Here is a 19,469-nt window from a genome sequence, read left to right as displayed (position 1 = left end):
TACCCAATTTTGAGCATTCCTTCTAAGATTTTTTCATTCCCAAAAAATCCTTGAGTCTCTTAGACACTGCATGCATGCCTCATGTTTGTTACTCACTCCCCTCAGTAAAACCAAACATAAACAATATCCTTTATTCCTAAAAAATAAACAACATAGACAGGCAAGTAATGTCTTAATTAATTTTGTTAAAGTATAATTGAGCAAAACATTAAGTTCAAAACTGAATTTCCATTATAATAATTTTTGTATTGATGTATAGCTATGAGATAATTAAAGATAATGCTAAAGTTACTTTGCCTCTTACAGCATGCTAAAAGTGGAGTCTTGAAGACATTTGGTCAAGCTGTGCTTAATAATAAAAAAATTCAAATTAGGAACTTTCCTGAAGCTGGAAAGCTAGCCCTTGAAACCAACTTTGCTTTCATTGATGTTGAATTATCATCTGAGATGGCCATGGCACCCTATGGACGTCGCCAATTCCTACGAGCAAAAGATTACTTCTTCACTAACAGACTGGGCGTAGCCATGTATAAAGGTTTTCCCCATAAGAATTCTTTTGATAAAGTGTAATATTTTTTCCCAATTATGAAATTTAACATTGGTTAGTTACTTAAAATTAAATCGTGGCATTAATCATAAGATATCAGCTCAAACTTTCATCTCATTATAAAACAAGGAAAGGTATGTTCCATAACAGATTTCATTAATTGGTTGTTTTCCTTCCAGTTGTTTATACCTCAATGTAGTAACCAGTTATAAATCTTGCCGTGTGCTTCTCTTTTGTTACCAATGAAAGATTCAAGAGAGAGAGACAGACAATACACCTAGACAGTCCACTAGCTTAGCTAATACACATGCACAAATGCATGCAGACACAAACACCTTAAAAAGTTTTCAATTCCAACAATCACTTTAACAAGCATTACTGAATAATATAGTGAATTTAAATAATATATAGCATAATTTGGCTAATGAAATAGGAGAAATTGTACTTCACTTATGTACTGGAATTCATATTTCAAAAAAAATAATAATAAAATAAAATAATAAAATAAATAAATAGATTTTTTTTAATAAAAATATTGTACACATAATTGACTTCGATATTCAGAAGTCAATGAAAGATTATGGAAACAGGAAAAGAATGAATTCTTTAATCTAGGAACCATCATATAACACTTTATGTATAAGATTTATATTATTGATGTCATAAAAGAACTTAACAAAACAACTCCTTTTTCTAACTTTTTTACTCCATTCATATAGCTTTAACATGAGGTGTGGCAATAAAGTTCTCGGAATAGTACTTTATTCCAAAGTGAAGGAACTCAAAAAAGGTTTTATTTTTATTCAAAGTAATCACCACCTGATTGAATGCACTTATTACATCATTCTAAAACTTTGTGAAAAGAATCAGCAAAAGTGACCAAAACGATGATGTTCAGCTTGGCAGTTACATTTTTCTTTGTCCTCAATATCCTGAAATCTCTTTCCTTTGAAGGCAGATTCCCCCTTGGGAAAGAGGAAGAAGACCACTGGTGCTAGATCAGGAGATTGTACATTGTACGGAGCAACCATGCAGAATGGATGGTTGATCTGTAGAATGTCGTGCTTCATCAGAAACATCTTCACAATAAGTACGGAATGGATGGAGGCACTGTAGTGCAACAAGAACCAGCTGCCTCTCTCTTGAAATTGTGGCGTCACCCAGGAAATGCACTTCAATAGCTTTGAAGCACCCCTAAGTAATATGCAGCATTGACAATCTGCCTTCAAAGGAAAGAGATTTCAGGATATTGAGGACAAAGAAAAATGTAACTGCCAAACTGAACATCATCTTTTTGGGCACCTTCGCTGATTCTTTTCACAAACTTTTAGAATGATGTAATTGTGAATTTCACCCTGTTTGTCGAATAACATGATCAGCATCATCTTGCTCCTAGACTTCTGTAAACAAAATATTTTGGGCTTTGGTAATCATTTTGAAGTCCGTGCATGCTCTGATGCTTCATCTCTGGACCATAGTGAAACACCCTACACTCATCTCCAGTGATAATACCACTAAGGAAATTAGCACTGTCTTGGCAACTCTGGAGGGATGAAGTCTACACATGATGGCACTTGTCTTTGCTTCTGCTCATTCGTGAGGGTGTGTGACACAAATTTTGCAAAGACCTTCCTTTTCCCTAAACCTTCATCCAGAATTTGACAAATTGTCTCCTTATTCTTATCCAACTCCTCAGCCATCATTCTAAGGGTCAAACAATGATCTCTTGAGCTTTTGTAACTTTGTCACTTTGAAAGGTTGACAGATGCCCACTTCTTGGGTTATTGCAAACATCTTCTTGTCTGTCTTTAAACCGCTTATACCAGCGTTTCCCAAACTGGGGTCCGCAGACCAGTTCCAGGGGGTCCACGAAATGGGGGTCGACCATATATATATATATATATATATATATATATATATGCATATATTATATATAAGGGTCTGCAAGCTTTTTTTTTTTTATATCTGAAGGGGTCCGTGAACTTTTTTTGATTTTTGAAAGAGTCCGTAGATCTCAGTAGTTTGGGAACCACTGGCTTATACCATTCAAACACACTGGTATGCCTTAAAATTTCACTGCCATAAACAATTTTTAACATTTCATTTGTTTTTGTTACAGATTTTTCCAGTTTAAACCAAAATTTGATATTCTTTCATTGCTCCATTGCAAAATTGTGACATGGAATGTTAAAGCTACTAACAAAACTAGTTGTTAAAACATGCCAGCCTATTGGACAATATCTATACCACCATCTGTTGGAGGAAGTTGGAACTGTAACACCCACTTCTGCTTATTTTTAAACTCACTGAACATGACCACAACAGCACTAGATCAGGAACTTTATTGCCACACCTCATAAAGAAGATTACATCAATTCTTTATCTCTACTCATATTTCAAAGCAGTAGATCTTTGTTTTAAACAATTAATAATTTCCAATCCTACCTATTATAGCAACTACACATATGATTATTTTATGATTGCACATTTTTGTATCATCCATTCTATTTCCCTTTTTAATTTCTAGTACTTCCAATTAATTTATGTAAGAGAGATCAAATGGTCAAAAAAAAAAAAAAAAAAATAAGTTGAAGAATTTCAACTCTGGTTCGAGAAGCTTCATTTTCTTGACTGGCCTACTTTTAAGTCTCTCAATGCTTGTTTTGATATATCACTGAAATATTTTATTCCATATTGCATCTTAAATTTATTTGCATTCTTGCTGTTTGAAACAAAATGGAGTCTATCACAAATGGCATGCAAAAAATTCTAGTTTCATTTTCTGCCATAACTTTTAATTCTCTATAGGAGTGGTAGGCAAACTGTTTGTGTTCAGGCATGTATGTGCCTGTGCACATCACTGGGTTCTCATTACAGTTTTTATTTTTCACACAAGGACTGTTTGAAGAGTAAGATAACAGATCATTTTGTGTAAAGACATTGAATTACAAAACAATGAAATAATATAAAAATGAAAACAGATTAGTGTGCTAATTATCAACAGTCATCCATCACATTCAGGCACTTACTCCACCATGTCATAATAACCATTATATCTCTGTTGTAAAATTCAGAAATATTCCTATTCAGTCAGGTTTTAACACCACCACTTAATCACTGAAGATACGCATTACAGATGGCAGTGTTTGAAATGACTTCCACAAAAACAGACTTGATTCTTGGACAGGACTGTTGGGCCATACACATTTTGCTGATAGGCATTCTATAATCCCTTCGGAAGATTCCATGGAAAAGTTTGGAGAAACTTAGGCAGATGCGCTATATCAGGGGTGGTGAACCCATAGCATGCATACACATTTTTTGGGCACGTGGAATTCGGAATGTCCCAAAAAAATTTTAAACTTCAAAACAACGTCACTCCAAGAATCCATATTGTTTAACTATTCCTAAACCTACAAAGATACAGCACTGATCTTGAAACTGATAAGAAAACAGACTATCAGAGCCTTTAAATGCTATGTCTGAACATCACTGAGTCAGCTATTGAACAATTTTATTCAAGGTTTGTCAAGTTCAGAGAAGTGGAAGAAACTTCAAAATTCATTAAGTTTGCAGACGGTGTAAAACTAGCTGAACTGAATCTGAAAATGTTTTAGTACTGCGACCTAGATGATTTTGAAGTGCAATTGATTGATTTTCAGAGTGGCTCAATTTGGAGGCAAATATTTATCAACCTCAGAGCTGATTTAGAAAATATTGAAAGAAAATTTTAATACCTTTATTAAAGCATCTTTGAAATAGTCTTTTATTTCATTTTTTTTTTTTTTGTTACGCTTTTGCCAAGTAAAATGTATATGTGAAAAATAATGATATACTGGGCAAAATTCCGAGGGGCACGCAAAGATTTAGCCAATTTGGGCAAGCACCCTTAAAAAGGTTCTCCACTCCTGCCCTTTACACTTAATGGGTGTTTAATTAGGGTCCATATAATAGCCAAAGCAAGGTCATATATCACAAGGTCTAATGTGCTCCTTTTGCAAATAGGTAGCCAGTTCCTCTCTGATGGTTTACTATATATAATGATAAGTGGCTACACAACAGAACAGAACACAAGTTCCTCTTCTTTTATGACAATCAATAACCTCTCTTCAAAAAAATCACTAGAATTCATGCCTTCGTTTCAAAAACTTAATCAACATAGAAAGCTGAGCAACGTTTCACTCAATGAAACTCAATATATTTCAAAGCAGACATGATCTACTGTTCAGTTTCACAGCTGTAATAATTAAGACAGACACTAGAAATGACTAGAGACACCACTATACTAACTTTCTAGTCATTATGTGAAATGTTTCAACATTTTCACTTTGTTTAAAAACGTTGGAGAAGACATTTTTTTCTTTGAGGGAAAGACTACACTTGTTGCAGGAAATGATGATTATCCAAACCAAGCCAAAATCACAATTTGTGTGGCTGTGGTGTGATTGGAAGGTAATGTTAGTTTAATGGTATAATTTAGAAGGATTATAGGGCTTGATTTTCTCTGAAAATAGTTGTTTCATATTTGAAAATTACCACATGAGAAAGCACATTATTCAGATGGTGTAACTCTTTATTACGTTGGGAAAGCTGAAGTTAGTCTGATGTGATGTGTACACAAGTAAGTAGCTCAATCACAAGTGCATTTTAAATTCTCCTACTGTAGAAGGATATTTATTTACATGTAACAGATGGATTATAATAAGATCTTCATTTTAACAAGTGTATGGACTTTTCTTGCTCTAATAAATTGATTATATTTCAACTGCTGCCAAAATCAAGGATAGATTTTTTTTTTTAAATTTTATTTTACAGAGTTATGCGACTGGTTGAATCAGGACTGTTTCACAAACTTTATGAAGATCAAATTTATGATATAGAAAAGACAACTTTATTGCAAGAGGGGCCAGAAGAAGGTGTGAATCCTTTGAAGTTAAAGAATCTTCAAGGAGTCTTTTTCTTACTTTCATTTGGTTATGGTATTGCAACAATAGTCTTTCTTTTAGAGACTGGGATAAAAAAATGCATGCATAATTGATCTCATTTAAAGAATTTTGCTGTTCTGTTTCTAATATATTTTTCTTATTAATTTACAAATATGAATTAGTTATTACAGTTAACAGTCAAGTTAAACTAGATTAATAACTATTAATATATATCTTCATATATATCTTTCACTCAAGGTGAAATTCACTTCATTGTATTTCATATGAATTTCATTTTATTTTTATGAAATATTTTGAGTGAAAGTAAGCAAATCTCAATAAATGACTAAGCTGACAAAGCATAATGAAACAGAGAGAATATATATTAAAATTTTCTATTAGATAAATGATAAAATAAATAGTAATTATTTTATCATTTAAATGGCCAAAATTTCAGTATACTACTTGGTTTCCCATTCACAACTTTTAAATTTTACATTCCTATGTGATACAGATGAACGTGAATTTCCTCCTGATTTGATTAAGTGAGGGTTATGTCAAACTAGAAGGCTAATACTAGTCAATGAAGTTATACTTATTCCACATTCTTTTATTGCATTTTGTTCTATCTATTGTGCAGAACAAAGCAGCAGACAATTTGAATCATTTGCACCAGCCCCTTCTCAGTGCTCTTAATTAAATACCAGTACGCATGGCCAAAATGTGCACATTATTTGTTCTGTATAATGGCTAGAATAAAATTAGTTAGGACAGCACAGAATAAGTATAATTCTGTTATGAACTGAAACATTTTTGTGAAAGGATAAAACTTTTTTTTTTTTTTTTTTTGTTTTTGGAAGGAATTAATTAATACAGAATAAAAAAGCTATTTTTTGTAACAGAATCATCAAGGGGAGATCAGTACAGTGCTTGAGAAACATTGAAGTTCCCATTTAGACAAATAACTATCCCTATGCTCAAAAGCCAACGATTATTCTGTATCCAGGTACAAACTAGATGCAAACAAGCACTCTAATACAGGACCATAGCCAGCTCCCACGTTTGTTTATACTTTCTCCTTCATCAAAATGACTTTGAACAAATATTTTTACAGAAATATTGGTTTATTTGGAATAATTTTTACCAATATTAGTTATAAAAAAAAAACAAAATGATTCACGCACTTTCGAGAAGTTTTGTGTAATGGGATTTTACTGCATTAGGAAGCAAGCACATGTAGCACCAGCCAAAAAAAAAAAAAAAACATATTTGCCCATTACTTCATATGGAATAACTTCACAATTCACATGGTGTACCTTCTAATAATTTATCAGCATTAATATTAGCAGTGTAAATTAATATTAGAAGGTTAAGGAAAGGTGGAAAGACTATTTTAAGAAGCTATTAAATGAGGAAAACCCAAGAGCACTATGCGAGGATGGAGTGATGAATGTGAGAGTAGTGGAAGGCATAAGCAGGAAAGAAGTGGAAAGTGCACTCAGAAAAATGAAGAGAGGGAAAGCAGTAGGTGCTGATCAGATACCAGTAGAGGTATGGAGTAGTCTGGAAGAAGAAGGGATCAATATCCTATGGGACTTGGTGGAAAAACTGTGGCAGCAGGAGAGGATACCTGATGAGTGGAGGGAAAGTATACTTGTGCAAATCTTTAAAGGAAAGGGTGATGTGCAAGAATGTGGGAACTACAGGGGAATAAAGTTAATGTCTCATTCGATGAAGATCTGAGAAAGAATTGTGGAAGGAAGGTTAAGGCAGGAGACGGAAATAGGAGAGGAACAGTTTGGTTTCATGCCGGGAAGAGGAGCAACAGATGCGGTCTTTGCTTTAAGGCCAGTGATGGAAAGATACAGGGAGATGCAAGTAGAGTTGCACATGGTGTTTATAGACCTGGAAAAAGCATATGATAGAGTCCCCAGACAAGAGGTATGGAGATGTATGAGGGAGAAGGGTACATCGAAAAAGTATGTAAGACTTGTGAAGGATATGTACGAGGGAGCGGTGACTCAGGTTAAGAGAAGTGTAGGTATGACTGAGGGGTTCTCTATATAAGTTGGACTGCACCAGGGATCAGATCTCAGCCCATATCTGTTTGATCTGGATGGATGTGTTGGTGAGAAAAGTGAAGAGTAGAGCACCATGGAGTATGCTGTTCGTGGATGATATTGTACTGTGCGAATCATCCCAAGGAAAGGCAGAGAAGAAATTGGAGGAATGGAGGAAAGCGTTGGAAGATAGAGGCATGAGGATAAGTAGAACAAAGACAGAATATATGGTATTGAATGGAGAAGTTGAGAGTTCTATAAAACTGCAGGAGGAAAAGCTACCATCTGTTTTGAAATTTAAGTATCTGGGATCGATCGTTGAGAGGGATGGAGGATTGAGTGCAGAAATACAGCACAGAGCGCAATGTGGATGGCTGAACTGGAGAAAGATGAGTGAGGTGCTGTGTGATAAGAAAATTAATTGTAGAATGAAAGGAAGAGTATAAAACTGTGGTTAGGCCCGCATTGATGTATGGTGCTGAGACATGGGCGATTACAAGGGCCCAGGAGAAGAAGATGGAAGTGGCGGAGATGAGGATGCTAAGATGGATGTGTGGTGTGACGAGGAAGGACAGGTTAAGAAATGACTACATTAGAGGTACGGTTAAGGTGGGCCTCTGAGTAAAAAAATACAGGAAGCTAGGTTGAGGTGGCTTGGTCATGTGGAATGAAGAAGTGAGGAGCATGTAGGGAAGAGGTGTGAAAAGCTAGAGGTGATAGGGAAGAGGAGGAGGGGAAGACCTAAGCTGAGATGGAAGGACAAGGTGGCAGAGGATTTGAAAGAGAGAGGATGGAGGAGAGAGGAAGCCCTGGTTAGAAAGGAATGGAGGAAGGGAATGCCGACCCCATATGAACGTGGGAAGAAGGCGAGGACAAAGAAGAAGAATAGGAGTGGTAAATGATGCAAGAAAGTAAGCTTATACAGCATCAGCTAAAAAAAAAAAAAAAAACAACACAACACTTCCCATTTCACTTATTCATTCACTCCAATAGTTTATCTAGCACTTCCCTAAATTCATTTACCCTATCAACTTCTACGACAGATGGAAGCAACAAGCAACCATCCACTGACTAAAGGAAATGTTACAGAATAGATGTACGGAAGTATGTCAATTCTGTAACAGTTCTTCCTCAATTTGAATTTGTGATCCTCATGTGTGTGGTCTGATCAAAAGGAAGAATCCCATCAGCACTGGGATTTCTCAATCCATTCAAAGACTTAAACATCTCAATCAGATCACCTTGCAGATGCCTAGTCTCCAGACACTTCAATTTGCACAACTGAATCCTTTCTGGGTAAGAGCATCCCTTTGTTCTGCTCACCAATTCATTGTCCTTCTCTGTACTCATTTTAGTAGTGCTACATCCTTCCTAAAATGAGTTCACCAGACTTGTATGAAGTATTCAAGATGTGGCCTGATAATTGCCTTATACAATGGGATAATCACCTCCTCATCCCTGCTAGCAAAATTCCTGTACATCATTGACAAGATCCCATGAGCTGCTCTGAAAACTTCATATTTGACTGCACAATTTCCCCCAGGTCTTTTTCACTGTCCACTACATTGAGTGTAGCACCACACAGTTGGTACATTACTCTGGGGTTACTGCTACCTATATGCAGTACCTTGCATTTGTCATTGTTAAACTTCAACTGCCATTTCTCAACACTGACCCAATTTTCCTAGATACTGTTGCAGTGACTCACCCTGATTACTGTCATTAACCACCCTGCCAACCTTTGTATCATCTACAAACTTTGATATTAAGCCTGATATGCCTTCATCAATATCACTGATAAATATAAACAACAACAATGGGCCCAACACCAAACCATGGGGGTAAAAAAAACCCTGGGGCACTCCACTAATAACATTAGTCCGTGAAGAGCAATGTCCATTGATCACCACTCTCTGTCTTCTCCTGCTCAACCATCCCTTTATCCACAGCAGAAATTTGCCCGTAATGCCACACTACTCTAATTTGTAGAGCAGTCTTTTATGTGCAACAGTATCAAAAGCTTTCCTGAAATCCAAGAGTATATGATATCAAAATAATTTTTTTTGCACCCAGTTCCTTTGTGACCACATCACAGTTATCAATCAAATTGGTCAAACAAGATTCCCCTTAACAAACCCATGCTGTGTTTGAAGTGTAACTGCAGCCTTGTCTAGATGATACCGATTTATTTCTTTTACTAATGGCTCCATTATTTTCAATGGAATAGAAGTTAAATTAACAGGTCTGTAATTACTCATGTCACCCTTTGTGAATTGGTGATACATTTGCATATCTCCAGTCTGCAGGGACCACCCCTGAATTCAAAGATGCTCACTTAATTATAGCTAGCGGTTTCTTACTTCCTTCACTGCCTCCATTAATATAACTGGATAGATCCTATCTGCCCCAGGTGCCTTTCTTATATTTAACTTCAACAATTTCACTTTCACTTTGCTCTCAGTTATTACAAAATCATTTAGCTCCCTGTTAGAGCTTGATAAACCTTTAGCATCCTCTTCCCTAATGAATTCGCCATGTGTGAATGTAGATGCAAAATACTCATTCAGTTTGTAAGCAACATGAGCAGGATCATCAACAGTCCAACCAACAGTCCAACAGTCCAAATATTGAGTGGACCAATTTTTATTCATCCCCTTTCTTCTAGTGTTTACATAAGTGAAGAAGTCTTTGCATCCTTAGAAGAGATTTCTTGTAATTTGCCTTTGCTTGCCTGACCTCCTTTGCGACTTTATTACAAAGTAGTTTTATCAACCATAGGCTTCTATGTCGCCCAATAATTTATATGCATCCCATGCACTTTTCTTTTCTGCTATGAATTTCATCAGCTTATCTGACATCGTTGTAGAGCAGGGGTCAGCAACCTTTTTAAGTAAAGAGCCGTTTTTGACCTAATTAACAAAAAACAGAGAGAATCCGAAGAGCCACACTTCAACTTAAGCTGGGGGGGGGAGTGTTTTAAAGAATAGAATAGAGTGGGAAGGTGTTTTATTAAAAAAAAATATATTTTGAAATTTTATTTATTAATAATATTTGGTGCCTCCGTAGCCAGGTGGGCAGGAGCAGTAGTGCATAGCACATGCTTTGTGATTAAACTGGGGTTTGAGCCCGTGACCACCAAATATGGAGGATGCGGAAGGTCAGGGAATGACCACAGCATATCCCCAGCCCAAATAAAGGGTGAGGGTTGGCGTCAGGAAGGGCATCCAGCCGTAAAAACTGCATGCCGAAACAATAAAAACGCTGACCCCTAATAATAATGGGAAAAGGCGAGGACAAAAAAAAAAAAAAAATTTATTAATAATATTTCTAATTAGTGACTTTTGCTGCTGAACTTCTTGAGTGAGTCTTCCAACATCACGGAAGTATGCTGTAATTTTGATCTTAGGCATGCTGAGAGACTCGCATTGTTTAGACAGTTTCTTGATTTTTAATATAGTTCAGGTTCAAAAATATTTGCCTGCAGAAATTCTTCAAACCAAAAACTGAGAAGTCCAAATGCAAATATTTTCATATATGCGTCTGGTAAGCTACATTATGCAACGAACACAATTTGGTCTTGCTTTTTCAACTCATCTATCGGCATACATTTATGTAGAATTGCAAGGGCAGCCTTTTGCCTCTCCAAATCCCCAATTTCAGTTCTAAGGCATTTTAGTCTTGCACTTCACATGTCCTTGATTTTTTTTTGAGTCCTCTATAACTCCATTTCAAATTTTGCTTCATGTGGACTAAAAGTTAAAGAGCTGCAGTTATATGCTCAAAGAGCCACAGGTTGCCGACCCCTGTTGTATTCCTTAGTTGCAATTATTATTATTCAATTAGTCTTTAAATTTAATCAACAATTTTCCAACAAATGCTTTCTAAGATAAATGTAAATTTCTATGTCTATTCTACAACCATACCCCTTTTCATTTTAAATGTTTCCTGCTTCATCTCAGAAAGAATAAAGATACCATAATCTTTTAGTTTACTCAACTCTTTTAAAGACCTTAACACTTAAAATTAGGTTTCTCAGATTCTTAGTGTCCGGATACTACAGTTTACAGAACCCCACTCTTTCTTGTTAGGAATACCTTTTGTGCTCACAACTAATCTTTTTACTCTTTCTCTGCATCCCTTCCAATAGATCAATATCTTTCCTAAAATGTGGTTTCCAGACTTGTATATCCAGATGTGGTAAATAATCATCTCTCTGTCACTACTGGCAAAATTCCTCTCTATCATTGATATAATGCAATGAGCAGTCCTAGTAGAATGTCTATGTCAGAGAACTTCATGTCCAACTAAAATAATCCCCAGGTAATTTTCATTTTCACTTTTCCCCCCTCTTTTTCATTTCTTAGGCATGTGATTAATTGGCAGTCTGCTTAACCTCACATATGCATGTGAGCTATTACATTCCTCTGGTTCTTTCTGGGTTTGTTATAGGAACCTAACCAGCTGTTTCAGGCAAGAGTGGGTCAGTGTAGAATGTCTTTGATGTAGGTGCATCGATTTAATTCTCCATCCTATTATTGGTGATGAAACTTCTTGTTTGGATGCAACATGAAGAGAATATCACCTTGAAACATCTCCTTAATGCAGTTCCACCCTGAAAATAAAGTTGTTCCAGTGGAGTGTAAGAGAATAGCATCAAAATCAATTGTTCCATTGTTAACAAAATTAAAATGTTTGTATGCAGGGTAAAGTGGATACAGAATAAATCTGTCTTTCTACATAACATATGGTGTTGCCATTTATGTAATTGGTTTGCCACCTAATACCTAATAGTTAATTAGGTATTACATTTAGCAAAGAACCAAATGTAATACCTAATAATTAATTACAGATTATCTACTAGGATGTAGCATAATATTCTAATTATCAAACTATTAACAGTGAGATTTTGATGGCCCACATCTGTGATAAACACATATTAATTTATACATTTAAGGCTTGAATTTTTTTTTTTAATATTGCTATCTAGTGTAAGCTTATAAGGAAATAATGAAATGGTTCCTGACCTGAGAAGAGTTCTTTAAAGTGGTCTGTGCAGTCAGTTCTTTTTAGTAAACTTGAGTATGTTATAATTTAAATCACATACATATGTATTTCTTTTGCATTTTTTAATTTCCCTAATAGTTTACATTTAATAGTTTATACTTACATTTTGTAACTATAGCAAAGTTATTCATTCAGTGAATATTAACTTAGTCTGCAAAAATGTGAAAATCAAAACTGCTTTTCTGCAAAGAGCAATCAAAACAATTATTACCGAAGTGAGAATTATCCGTATTACTTCTTGACTGTCCATATGTTAAAATAACAAATTATAGCAAATATTTTTCTCAAGTTCTATTCAAATCCAAAGTTCTGAACATGGATGCAATTCATGTTATGTAAATTATATAAATCAACTGATCATCAACAAATAATCAGCTAAAGGTGCCTTTTATCATATAACTTACTCCTTTAGCTAATAAGTGCTTAATTGACGAAAATATGACAAATGATTTTCACTGTTTGTGTTCCATTTTTCTTAAAGCAGTTAGCACATTCTAGATGAAACAGCAGTATCGATACAATTTCATAATCTGAAAAGAGCTTTTTGCACAGATATATATAATGTTCTCCACATTTAAATCCTTTATATTTTAGTTTTCATTTGGTTCACAGATTGTACTAATCTAATATGCTAATCTAACAAGTAAAATTGTTTTATTTTAAAGAGGACAACAAATCAAACAATAAAACAAAACAATTTTACAACATTAAATTTTTTTTTGTTTTATTATTTGTTAATTGTTTTATTTTTTGTTAATAAAACAATTTTACAACAGTAAAACTGTTTTCTTTTATAGAGTACAACAATAAAAAAGATTTTTTATATGTATTTTTAATCTCTTAAACTACTTTTTCATAAAATTATTAAATTGAAACTTATTAATTCTTATGTATTCCCATGTTAATTTCAACTTGCAAGAAGGTTAATAAGCCAGGCTCAAATGCACGAGCAGTTGTCGTAATACACCACCATGCAAAAGTTAAGCTATAGATGATAAATATGCAACTCTTTTGTATGTTGTTGTTATTTTGGTTTTTAGGAGCATTAGCAACTAAGGCCATATTGCTCCGGGATATGCGGTGGTCATTCCCTGATCTTTCCGCATCCTCCGTATTTGGTGGTGACGGGCTCGAACCCCGGTCTAATCAAGAAGCGTGTGCTATGCACTGCTGTTCCTTCCCACCTGGCTACGGAGGCGCCTAACTATTTTGTAAAAATAATTGATACAAGTCAATATAATTTGGCATGGGTACAAAAAGTGTGTGAATTTAGGGGAAGCATGCTATTTCTGAAAATCAGCAGAGGAGCTTGTAGACGCTAATCAGAGTACATGATTACTCAATAGCCAGGCAGGCAACACAAAGGCTCTTGCATGCAGTAAACGGGAATATCAAGCATCCCAAGTAGTACTGAAGCACGATGCACTTCCAGAAAAGAAATTTGTAACTTAAGCAAGAGTGACAATTTCTGTGAGGTGAAACTCAAAATTTGTTTCCCGAGAGCACCTCATACATGCTTGGTGGAATTCAGACCTTGGTGACCACTACACATGAGAAATATTCTTCTACAAAAAGTCTTCCACCATTACTGCTCATCAGAAGGAAATGATAGATGCCTACTGCTTCCCTAATATGTCTGACATAGAATTTAAGGATTTTATCTCTATATTTCATAATAGTAACAGTTCTCCTCTTAATGGGCTATTATGTACTCCCAAAACCATCTTCTCCATAGCAAAAGGGGAGCAGTCTAATGGTCTTGGCAAGCCTAATTTCCATTGTACATGTGTAGTTTTACGTCTTCAAGTGAGGTAATTTGACTAATACTGTTAGGTATGGGAATTGAATACTTGAACTCGGTCAGATATTTTAGGAGTGCAATAAGCCCCTAGTTACTTCTAATGCATGGTAATTCTCTCTCTCTCCCCACCCCTTCCCATAGAGGACAAATGATGGGGTAAGGATATTTTTTGAATGGTGTGGCCCTAAGAATTACAGAACTGAATCCTATTGAGCATGTATTAGATGCTCTACATAGGCAAATTTTGTCTATGTACAGCATCAAAATTATACAAAAACCATGACATTTAAGATGGGAATTGTTTCAGCAGGGGTAATCAGACTGCCTATTAAGATCTATACCAGGGATGGCAAACCACTCATGAGTGGCACAGCACAGACAGGAAAATATATAGGTACATGGCCACTCACAAATAGTTTATATTATATATAAAAAAAAAAATTTGGTATTTGAATACAAAGCCACATCTTGTGATGAAAACCATAAGTGCAAATGTGTGCAAAATTATACAGCAAAAAATTCTTATTAGAAACTTTCAAGTATTGTTACCTTTTTTTTAATAATAACAATAAGGACTACTTACTAATTTTGGTATTTTTTTTTTCTTAAAGCATGAAAAAATTTGTATATTTTTACTTCAGCTTATTTTTGACACACAGGGCAGAAAAGGTTTGCCATCTATAGGATACACATAAGCTAAATTACATTTTTCAGAAATTGCTTGTCTATATCCATAATTTTGTGGACAGTCTACCGCACTGTATTATAATGTACTTTCACATAAAACTTCATTGGCTTGTTAACTTAATTTGAAAAGTACTGCAATTTATTATCTGTAACAACTGCTGGATACCAGTGCATTAACACACTAAATGTGAAAATGTTATCAAATGCTCTGAAATAAACATGAATTTATCATAATGGGCTTCTGAAGAATGATTTTTGTCTTCTACATTATCTGTGTCTACACATACATAAATAACTACTTAAAAATTATATTTGATAGTCAAAACTAAGCAGAGAGATTTCCGATTGCTATAAGTAAAACCGAATTTTCTGACAATACTGATATCTTTTTAGTGATTTCTTATATGGAATTTATTGGTCTAGGATTCAACCAACATTTTTTGATATCCATAATTATACCCTATAACAAAAAAAAAAAAAAAAAAAATCAGCAGTCCCTATATGGATGAAGCAGGCTTTCAAAGCATTCCTTTTACTCTCTCCCCCCACTCCTTCTCTGCCAAAGTGTTTTTCCCATACTGTCAAAAAAACTTATTTTGAAACATGACTAAGTTTGGTTAACTAAGCCTCTTAAATAACAATTGTTGGTACTATACTATATGTAATAACATAAATACAGAGTTGGTTAACTTTTCCATGTGAAAACTATCCTCCAAATATATAATATATACAATGGGACTAAGTTTGGAAAACAATGTGGAAGTCATATGGTACTATCATCTTTCAAGGACAGATAGAGGATGATAGACTTAGAAGCAGGCTGTTAGAAGGATGAGATGAGGAAAAGGCCTAAACCCCTTTCAAGTCAGTCAAGTGATGGGAATATCATATGGCAATGGAAGACAGAGAGGTAATACTACTATTCACCTATAGCTTAGAAGGTAAGCAGTAACACCCAGAACCTGACAGAAACTGAAATGTGTTCAGCCAATCCTCAGTATTTCTGAAAAGTACTAAAAATCTGAGTATGATTAGCTATGTTGCCATGCAGGAAATGTATTGCTGCCAATGGAGTGCCACTAGCAACTATGCACATGCTGCCAGGTTAGTAGTAGTAATGGCAAATGATGCAAAAAAGCAAGCTTATATAGCATCAGCCAAAAAAAAAAAAAAAAAAACTATACATTTCACCTTACCCTCCAAGGATTTGTCTAGCTCTTCCTAAATTTATTCAAACCATCCACTTCCACAATAACAGATGGAAGCCTGTTCCAACAATCAACCACCCACTGGCTGAAGGCAAATTTACATACCTCTATCCTGCAACCATCCTTCCTCAAACTTGAATTTATGCCCCCTCATGTGTGTAGTCTCAGCAAGAGGAAGCATGCCATTTAAAATAACATTCAACATAACCACCTCAATCATATCTCCCTGCAAGTGCCTAGTCTCCAGATGCTGCAATTTGCAGAACTGAAACCTTCCTAGGTAAGAGCATGCTTTTGTTCCCTTCATCAATCTGGATGCCCTTCAGTGCACCCATTTCAGCAGATCTACCTTCTTCCTGAATATGAAGCCTCCAGACCAGTATGCCGTGCTCAAGATGCAGCCTAACCATGGCCTTGTACAAATGAATAATCACCTCCTTATTCCATCTAGCAAAGTTTATGTATATCACTGACAAAACCCCATGAGCTGTACTGGCAGCATGTCTGCACTGCTCAGAGAGATTATCAAAGGTTACCAGGTTACCAGTCTATCAAAGCAATAAAAAATTTAAAAGTGATTTTTTGTAGAACTTTATTTTATAAACAGTGTCTGAATAAAAAATATATACTGATGGATTAACATTAAAATACAGGTGATGTCTATTTTATCCCCTTTCTTTATAATAAAATAAACTTAAAAGTAGCTACAAACAAACAACAGAATAAAAGAATTTAATTTACTTCTTTCTATACATTACTATACAGCTGCAATAAATTTACCATAAATTAACAAATTAAACTCTTCTCTCAAAGTGAACAGAAAATGAAGGAAACAAGAACATACCAGCTCCACTTAAAGTTGTAACCTGTCAAAAAAAAAAAGAAGAAAAAAAAAATGCAATAAAATATATGATATGAAAACAGTTTCTTAAGTATTTTTAATATATATTTCTTTAGAATATTTATAATGTATACACTGTTTTCAGTTCTATATGAAACAAAAACAAATTGTGACAGAGATCACCATTTGTTCTGTAAAAAAGTGCCAATTCCTATTTCTTTTTTTTCCAAGTTCAAGCCTAGTATATGGGTTATTTAAATTAAACACAGAAGCATCAAATAAGGGAACTGATTAGGACTACATAAATGTTCTATATGTACACGTTAGTGATATTTATGGCATGTAGAGTATGCAGACTATATGCAATAAATCATAAACTGTAATACATATGTGTTGCATGTGATGATCTGCAAATTAGAATTCTGTAAGGCATTTCATTACAGCAACTCCTTCCAATAAAATTTCTTATAGCATGAACCAGATTTAATTACCATCAGGGGTAAAGGAAAGGGTTTTTGCTTCTGTAAAGGTGAGTACAGTGGTCTCAGACAGTTTTTAAATTCTGTACAGTGGGATCAACTGACGATGTTACCAACAGTAAATTCTAAGTGGGAAGCATTCAAGGAATTAATCGTGGATGCTACTAAAAGTTGTTGCTTGGGTTTTATTGGCGGATTAGCGACTAAGGCTATAATGCACTACTAAAAGTTTCATACCTATTAAGACATACTGTTCAAGGTTTAGGCCTAAATGGTTATCAAATGAACTAATGAGACTTGTAACAGAGAAGAAAAATGCATGGGATGCATATAAATTATCAAGCGACTCAGAAGCCCATGGCAGATATAGGCTAGTCTGTAACCGGGTCACAAAGGAGGTTAGGCAGGTGAAGGCAGATTACGAGAATTCCTCGGCAAAAGATGCTAAGAAAAACAGCAAGGATTTCTTTAATTATATAAACTCTAAAAGGAAGGGGATGAATCTGATTGCTCTACTCGACATTGATGGTTCGACTGTTGATGATCCTGCTCAGATAGCAAACGAACTGAATGAGTATTTTGCATCTACATTCACACATGAGGAATTATTAAGGTTTGAAAATGGCAGAAGGTTATCAAATTGTAGCAGGGTACTTAATGATTTTGTAATAACTGAGAGCAAAGTGGAGGAGAAATTGTTGAAGTTAAACATAAGAAAAGCACCAAGGATTTCTTTGGGGTGGATAGGATCTATCCAGTTATATTAAAGGAGGCCACAAAGCAACTAAGCAAACCCTTAGCCATAGTTATGAGAGCATCCTTGGACTCAGGGGGAGGTTCCCACAGACTGGAGATGTGCCAATGTATCTCCAATTCACAAAGGGGGATTGAAGGGTGACACGAGTAATTACAGACCGGTTAGTTTAACTTCTGTTCTGGGTAAAATAATGGAGTCACTGGTTAAAGATGGACTGCAGGATCATCTAGACAAGACTGCAACAATAATTCAGACACAGCATGGGTTTGTTAAAGGAAAGTCTTGTCTGACAAATTTGATCGGTTATTATGATGTGGTTACAAAGGAACTGGATGCAAAAAATAATTTTGATATCATATATTTGGATTTCAGGAAAGCTTTTGACACTGTTGCGCATGGAAGACTATTGTACAAATTGGAGCAGAATGGTATTAAGGGTAAATTGCTACAATGGATAAAAACTTTTTTACACATTTGGAACTTTTTATACTGGAATTTTTAAATACTGGAACTTTTTACACATAACAGAATACAGAGACATAAACACTATCACATACATGCAATTTGTTTTGAATCTTAGTAAAGAAACAGAAAATAATTTGCTTGCAACACAAATGTTTTCTCACCTGGAGCAAAAAGAACGGAAAGTAGGCATAACTTGAAATCAAGAATAAATTTTGTGAAATTCATGTTATATTAGTGACGCACACTAAAATCATTGTATTCTAGTTTAGATATAGTCTTTTCATTTCTAAATTCACATTTGTCAATTCTGGAATGGGGACTGCCTGTTGTCTGTAGCCACTTTTTCCTGTTGGAAGAAAAATGCCTAAGTAGCAGTAAACAAACAAATTATCAAAATAATAATGGTTTTATACTTGATGATTTTTTTTTTTTTTTTGTTTAGTAAGCTTTGAATAAGTAAGAAATATGAAATTTCAATTAAATTCCAGGAATAAGTTGATAGCATGAATTAGTAGTTTGATATCTCCTGAGCTTACACACCCACACTAGGCACAATATGGCCTTAGTAGCCCTTGTGCCATTAAACAACATATCAACCACCCACACTCACCCTGTATATTTTCAGGATAATTAAT

General features: G+C 34.9%; 1 protein-coding gene across 2 annotated transcripts in view; it reads right to left on the bottom strand.

Annotated features, from left to right (window-relative positions):
- LOC150084969 (acylphosphatase-2-like) overlaps positions 1–19,469 on the bottom strand; it is a 65,260-nt gene that overhangs the window by 22,993 nt on the left and 22,798 nt on the right. Inside the window, exons 4-5 of one of the 2 annotated variants that reach the window (XM_090375677.1) lie at positions 18,996–19,180; positions 17,137–17,158 (exon numbers count right to left, since the gene is read on the bottom strand). In XM_090375677.1, coding sequence (XP_090231803.1) covers positions 19,066–19,180 — 115 coding nt within the window. In that variant the 3' untranslated portion in view covers positions 17,137–17,158; positions 18,996–19,065. Of the gene's footprint in view, positions 1–17,005; positions 17,159–18,995; positions 19,181–19,469 lie in introns of those variants that run through there. The other variant, XM_090375676.1, reaches the window with a different exon arrangement.

The sequence above is a fragment of the Mastigoproctus giganteus genome, chromosome 6, assembly GCF_048544385.1.
Source record: "Mastigoproctus giganteus isolate SK-2022 chromosome 6, ASM4854438v1, whole genome shotgun sequence".
Taxonomy (NCBI): Eukaryota; Metazoa; Arthropoda; class Arachnida; order Uropygi; family Thelyphonidae; genus Mastigoproctus; species Mastigoproctus giganteus.
This window is presented reverse-complemented; position numbering and strand designations above follow the sequence as displayed.